A 7,798-nucleotide genomic window follows, 5' to 3' on the forward strand; every position below is an offset into this window, starting at 1 on the left:
GTGATCATATATTAAAACGTTAATAAATTGACGGCAAAAATGAATAATTTCATACCTGTCCAAGATGAAAATAGTATTGCTATACTTAGATACACAAAATCCAACGAGTACTGCAAAATTCCAAAAAAGTTATATAATATTAAAACTTAAAGCTACTGTTTGGTGGAGAGACAGAAATAAAAAAAAATTGAGATTGAAAAACAGAGACTAAGAAATAGAGATTGAAATAAATTTTAGTATTTTGTTTGGTACAAAGTGAGAGACAGAAATTGAAACAAGAATGAAATTCTAATTTAATTTGTACAAAGGGTAAAATTAAAATGTTATTAAAATTTCAGTCTTCATCTCTAAAAATTTTAGTCTCCTGTGTTTCTACTTTTTTTTAGGTACTGAAATATTAAAATTTTAGGGATAGAGACAAAAATTTTAATACCAATCTCTTAACCAACAAATATGATACTGAGTCTCAATCTCCGTACCTCAAAAAAACACTACAGGATAGAAAATTAAGAATTTCTTGATCGAAATTTCAGGTCCGTAAAACCCCAAAATACCCTTGAAATATTTTGAACTACATGAGGACATGTTGGTATATTCACATCTAATGATCTCACTAGCTAGCTATAGCTTAGGACAAGAAAGAAATGAAAAAATATGATTTTTTTTTTTTTTATGGGCGGATAGGTGAATGCATGGAGAAAAAGAAGGAGGAAGAAGAAGAAGACAAGAGAAGAGAAACTAAGAAAAAGGTACCTTAGCAACTTTGTGAGAAGCTTCCTTAGGAAACAGATAAGCCAAACCTATGACATTGATCAACTTGCCAAAGAAGATGAAGAAAACAGGAACAGAGGCACCATGAATACACGCCCCAACAGATCCAATGGCCATTAACACAAAATCATAAGTGTCAGCAAAAGAGAACAGCTTCATAAAAGGAATCTTATGCTCCTTCTTCTTCTTATTCTCTTCTCCTCCTTTACTGTTAGAAGCATCCATGGCAGAATCAACGGAGAATGCACCCCGTTCTGACATTTTTGGCCTCAAAAAGAGAGCAAAACTAACAAGAATATGACCCTTCAAAAGTGCTGAAAAAGGGTAATAAGAAAAAGTGATAATGATGATGATGATGATGATGAAGGAGTTGTAGTTGTAGCTGTATTGAAGAAGAAGAAGAAGAAAGATAAGGAAGGTGGTCACGTTCGTTGTTGTGATTGTGATTTGTATTGAAGGAACTAACAAGTGAGGAATAATGGGGTAGGAGGTGGTGGATGTGCCATAATATATGGTGAAAAAAAGAAGATGGAATATTTATTAGTAGCTAGAAAAGAAGATAGAGAGTAGTATATAGTATGCACCTTTCAACATAATATTAAAATAATATTAATAATAATAATAATAATAATAAGCATATATTAAGAAAATTGTGGCTTCATTCACCAGATTAAGAATTGATACTATCAATTTTTTATTTCAGCGGATATTGTCAGGATTGATTTTATACCATTTAATCTTTTTTTTTCATTTATATAAATTTTTGAATTTTGTATATATAAAAGATAATATTAATAATGTTAACATGTGATTTTAGGAAACATGTTAGTTAATCTTTTAAAATAATTAGATAAGATGGATGCCAAACTTTTAACTAGACACGCCGTCATATTAAATTTTCACTTAATTTAAATTAAATTACAACTTTCAGAACACATAAAATGTGACTTGTTATATATATTAGGTCAGTTTGGATGTTGTCTATGTTCATTAGAGATATAGATATGGTGTATTTATTTGTTTAATGAGATAAAAAAAATTAAATATATATTGACAATTTGACATATAACGAGTGACAAAATACATAAAACCCTCATCACGTAGGTCACCAATAATAATAAGAGTAAAATTGGTTTTTTTTTTTGTGACAAATGTATTTTTATTGCCTTCTTATAATTAGTATCTTAATAACTAATAAAGTAGATGTATACATATATGTATATTTAAAATATAATAAACAAGTACAGCATAATAATATAGATATCCCAGAAAAAAGCACACACATGAATCTACTCTCTCTTTCACTCTTTCTTTATCTCTCATAGTGCATTAAATTACATTGAGAATGAGTTGTTGGACTTTGCTATATGCATGTAGGCTCCAATAAGTTGAATTAGTGACAACTTGGTTGCGCTGTGGCTACAACTCATGAGAGGGAAATAACTTTAGACATGGGGAAGGGGAGTAATATCGATCAAAATATGAAGGTTCCGGGGTTGTTGTGGTTCAATTTTTCTTGTTTGTGTAAAATTAGATAAGATTCCACCTTATGCTATACTATACTACTATATTTTACATGGAAAAATAAGATAAGATGTATGGTACGGATACTTGTAGCAGGAAACTTTTCCTTAACCATTAAGATGTTAGCTTTCTTAATTCCTACCCCGTATGTGCCTTTAATTTATACTATATATTGACTTTATATTTTATCAAACATGTTTCTCAATTATGATTTTTCTCTTCTTTTTTATTTATTAACTATCAACCATTATATAATTGATAGGAAAGATATAACTTAAAAATTCATAGATTCTATTTCACGATTTATTAATATAATTGATAGGAAAAATATGGCGCTACTCGTTTCATTTTCATAAGATTATAAACAAGTAGTAATCAGTTGTACTTGTTTTTTTTTTTTTAATTATAGATAGGAAGACTCAAACTTACGATCTCTAATTAAGTATGAGAAGATTATGCCATTTGAATTATAACTCATTGATATAAGTTATATTTGGTTATAACACGCTTTAATTTGCAATTGCATAATTTGTTTTTAATTTTAAAAAAATAAAAAAACACATGTTTGTGCAGTAATGGCTTTTTTTATACCGTTCAGATTGCAAATATTTCGCTTTAGTTTAAATAGAGTTTAAATTTGTCAATTAATCATTCATCTATATAAAACAAAAAACAAAAAAAAAAGATGAAAAACCAATAATTCATCTATACATTGAACATAACATTAATTGAAACAAGAACTAATTCACTACATCAAGAAGTGCCCCGTAAGTATATGTTACTAATAGAATTATATTTTAGAGCTAAATCGGATGTTTGAAAATTTTTAGTTAAACAATTTAATTTTTAATAAATTTTAATCATTAAGTGATTTTTTAATTCTATTTTGTTAGATAAATCAATTTTTTTGTCAAATTTTGAAAAAAAAATTAATCTCTATCATTATTTAATAAAAGATATAACAATTTGTTATCTAAATGTATTAGTTATAACAAATTGACATACTTAGTTTAGTTAGCATTTGTGATTAATAGTTAATTATTAGTTAGTGTATTCAATAAGCCTAAAATATTTATTATGTAAGATGGTATATAAAGTAGGGTTCGTTAACTAATTCTGTAACATTGTCATTTTACCCACATTACTTTCTTTTTCTACCAAACAGATTTTAGAACTTTCTCTTTCTACTTCCTTTTCATTCTTCTCTATCATTCAAGCTTCACAACTCTTTTTTAGCTTCCATTTTTCACATAGTATCAGAGTACAAAGCAGTGCTCCTTTTGTGGCAGAACAAGACACATTATTGATACATGCTACAAGAAGCATGGCCTTCCCCTGCATTTGCAGAAACGTGGAAGCATCTTTCACTGATAAAAATAATGAAATTAGTGGATTACCTTCCATTGCTGTTAAAAATGGCGAGAATCCAAGTTATAGCTTAACCAATGATCAACGGATTGCTTTAATGTCCATCCTACAACAGTCAACTCAATCTAATCACACTATCAACCAAATCACTATATCAACTGAGCCAAAAGACTTACAGATCACCAAAAGTATCCTTTTAGCTGCATCTTTATCTGTTAATAAAAAATTTCTTAGATCAGATACTTGGGTAGTGGACACAGGTGCTACTGATCACGTTTGTTTTTCTCTAAATGTTTTTTCAGTCTTTCAAAAATATTGAACCCGTTACTGTGCACATGCCTGATGGCTCAATTGCTACTACTATTATTGCTAGCACAGTGATTTTTAATACAAATTTTTTACTTAGAGAATGTTCTCTAATTCCTGTCTTTAAATTCAATTTGGTGTCAGTTTCACGAGTTACAAAGGGATTGAATTGTCTATTTTTGTTTTCATATACATGGTGTCAGATTTGGGATCACCATCTATTGAAGATGATTGGCACAGCTAAAAGCAGCACTGATTTATATGTCCTAGATCACTCAAATGATCACACTGTAGCTCATTGTATTGCATAACATTAATCATAAACACTGCATCACACATCCAAAAATACTGTCTTGTCTACACAACAGTCACAACTATGGCACAGCAGACTATGGCACTTGAATAATTCAGTTTTGCAAACACTGCAAAAAGATTTTTCTTTCATTAAATGTAACAATAATGCTGTAGTTTGTGAACCTTGTCATTTTGCAAAATAAAAAAAAAAATCTTTTCCTATTAGTAGTTCAGTAGCTGACTCGCCTTTTGATTTAATACATGTTGATATTTGGGGCCCTCTATTAATTGTATCTACCTCTGGTTTTAAGTACTTTCTTACTATCGTTGATGACAATAGCCGTTTTACTTGGATTAAGTTCATGAAAAATAAATCTGAGGTTTCATTAATTCTGCCCAACTTCATCAAAATGGTTGAAACTCAATTTTCAAAAATCATCAAGTGTGTCAGATCAGATAATGGTCCGGAATTCAACTTGCATAATCTCTTTGTTTCTAGACGAATTTTACAGCAAAAGTCATGTATGAAAACCTCTCAACAAAATGGAATAGTTGAGAGGAAGCACCAACACATTCTTACAGTGACTAGGACTCTACTTTTTCAATCAAATGTTCCAAAAATTTTTTGGAATTTAGCAGTGACACACGCTGTGCATCTCATCAATAGAATCCCTAGTCCCATTTTACAAAATCTATCCCTTTTCAAAAATTGCATGACAAATTATCTGATTTAAACTACATCAAATTTTTTAGTTATCTTGTCTTTGCATCCACTTTAACTTAAATTAGGAAGAAGTTGGATTCACGAGCTCAAAAATGTTATTTTCTAGGATATAAAGAAGGGATCAAAGGATTTCTTCTTTATGATCTAAAAACAAGGCAAATTTTTCTTTCTAGAAATGTCATATTTATGAGTTTGAATTTCCATTCAAAACCAACACTGCCTCTTCAAATGTCAACCCTGCTGCTGTCATAACTACATCACCTGTCTCATGGACAGACCCCTTTGCATATCATGATCATCCTTCATTTTACCAACATGTGCATTCAACTCCAAATTTGCATCAGCATCAACCAACTTCCGTCACAGATTCTACTCCTCATAACACTGCAAGCTCAATTTCTAATGCACAAGCCTCATCCTTGTCTCATGCACATACTCACATAGACGTTCATGCATTACCTCACCTTGCACCTCTTAGGAAGTCTAGTAGGACTAGGCGAGCACCAACATATCTAAATGATTTTCATTGTGCAAATAATATCACTGCTCAATAAGCTATGCCAATTTTAAAATGTAAATATCCAATTTCAAATTCAGTGTCTTACTCTTCTCTGTCCACTAACCAATTGAATTTTTCTCTTGCTGTTTCCACACACAATAAGCCAAAAACCTATGAAGAAGCCGTCGAAGAAGACTGTTGGAAAAATATCATTAACGCCGAACTTTTGACACTTGAGCAAACTAAAACTTGTTACCACCAGGGAAGAAAACTATTGGCTGTCGTTGGGTGTTCAAAGTCAAGTTTAATCCTGATAGATCAGTGGAGAGGCACAAAGCACGCTTAGTTGCAAAGAGCTATACACAACGATATGGTTTAGACTACATGGACACATTCAGTCCAGTTGTTAAGATCACTACTGTGCGATTGGTTCTTGCTCTCACTGCAATCAAGGGTTGGCATTATCACCAATTGGATGTAAATACCGCATTCCTTCATGATGAGTTGAAGGAAACAGTGTATATGAAGCCTCCTCCAGGATTACTGCTTTCCTCTCCCGATTTGGTTTGCAAATTTGACAAGTCCCTCTATGGACTCAAGCAAGCTAGTAGGCAGTGAAACCTTAAGCTTTGTTCTGTTCTCCGTGCTCACGACTACCAACAGTTGAAGAATGATTATTCTTTATTTGTTTACAAAACACAAATTCGAGTCCTCCTTTACTGTGATCCTCGCTTATGTTGATGATCTCGTCCTGGATGGAAATGATATCGCTGAGATTCAATCCATCAAGACCATCATTGATCACCAATTCAAGATTAAAGACTTGGGAAATTTGAAATATTTCCTTGGCTTTGAAGTTGCAATAACTGCCAAAGGAATTGCTCTTTATCAAAGGAAGTATGCTCTAAATCTCTTGGATGAGTGTGGCCTATTGGGCATAAGACCAGCGAGTATGCCAATGGAGTATAGTCTCAAGCTTTCTAAGAGCTGAGGAACGCCACTCTCTGACGTCTCACAATACTGTAGATTGGTTGGTAGATTAGTGTATCTTACTAACACGCGTCCAGATATCAGTTCGCAGTGGGTAAACTTAGTGGATTTCTCAGCAAACCATCTAATATTCACCTTCAAGCAGCATATCATGTCCTTCATTATATCAAAACAGCTCCGGTCTCGGAGCTATTCTTTGCAGCAGATTCTGAGCTTCGCCTTTCTGGTTTCGCTGACTCAGATTGGGCACAATGCCCTGACACGCGACCCTCCCTTACTGGTTTTTGTTTCTTCTTAGGCTCTTCGCTCATTTCATGGAAAAGTAAGAAGCAATTTACTGTTTCCAGGTCATCTTCTGAGGCCGAATATAAGTCACTAGCTGTGGCCACCTGTGAGGCTCAATGGCTCAGCTACTTGTTGAAGGACCTCCGCATCGATTACAAACTCCCAATTTTTCTGTACTGTGATAGTCAGTCAGCCAGACATATCGCAGCTAATTCTGTATTTTACGGACGTACCAAACATATCGAAATCGACTGTCACATTGTTCAGACAAGCTTCTTAGTGGCCTGCTTCATCTCCTACCAATCATCACTACAGATCAAGTGGCGGATCTGTTCTTCAAACCTTTATCTCGTGCTCCTTTTGATTCTTGTGTGTCCAAACTTGGCATGCTTGATTTTCATCAACCAAGCACTGCCAGCTTGAGGGGACATGTTACCTGAATGTATTAATTATAATAGATTGGCATACTTAGCTTAGTTAGCATTTATGATTAATAGTTAGTTACTAGTTATTGTATTTAATTAACCTAAGATATTTATCATGTAAGTTGGTATATAAAGTAGGATTTGCTAACTGATTCTGTTAACTTGCCATTTTACCCAAATCACTTTTTTTTCTACTAAACAGATTTTAGAACCTTCTCTCTCTACTTCCCTTTCCATTATTCTCTATCATTCAAGCTTCACAACCCTTTTTCAGCTTCCGTTTTTCACACAATTTTTTAAAATTTTTTAAATTTGTAGATAAGTCTATCTAAAAAAAAGAATACGATATAAGAATTGATTTGTTTAACAAAATAAAAATTTAGCTTTGATATGAATGAGTATAAATTCTATTATTGTATTTATCTTCTGCAGTGCGTATTTATATACGGATGAGCCTAAGAGAAGAAGAGATTACAAGCCTTCTAGCTACCACAATTAAAAGCTAAACCAGTAAAAAAAAGCTAAGCTAGCATTTTTTACTAATTCACTAATATATCAAGACTCTGTTACATCAGTTACTATATGGTTTCTCTATAGATAATAACTACTAAT

General features: G+C 32.4%; 2 protein-coding genes across 2 annotated transcripts in view; one reads left to right on the top strand and one right to left on the bottom strand.

The window, feature by feature from the left end:
* Positions 1 to 1,282, bottom strand: part of LOC107642336 (ABC transporter B family member 2) — a 7,537-nt gene extending 6,255 nt beyond the window's left edge. The window contains exons 1-2 of the mRNA XM_016345649.2: positions 754 to 1,282; positions 56 to 110 (exon numbers count right to left, since the gene is read on the bottom strand). Of these exons, the coding sequence (XP_016201135.1) occupies positions 56 to 110; positions 754 to 1,032 (334 nt within the window). The 5' untranslated portion in view covers positions 1,033 to 1,282. The remainder of the gene's footprint in view (positions 1 to 55; positions 111 to 753) is intronic.
* LOC107639921 (uncharacterized mitochondrial protein AtMg00810-like) lies at positions 6,157 to 7,201 on the top strand. Its single transcript, XM_016343484.1, has 3 exons — positions 6,157 to 6,436; positions 6,652 to 6,945; positions 7,029 to 7,201. Exons 1-3 carry the CDS (start codon positions 6,157 to 6,159, stop codon positions 7,199 to 7,201), a joined length of 747 nt encoding a protein of 248 aa, XP_016198970.1.

Source organism: Arachis ipaensis, chromosome B05, assembly GCF_000816755.2.
Source record: "Arachis ipaensis cultivar K30076 chromosome B05, Araip1.1, whole genome shotgun sequence".
Classification (NCBI taxonomy): domain Eukaryota; kingdom Viridiplantae; phylum Streptophyta; class Magnoliopsida; order Fabales; family Fabaceae; genus Arachis; species Arachis ipaensis.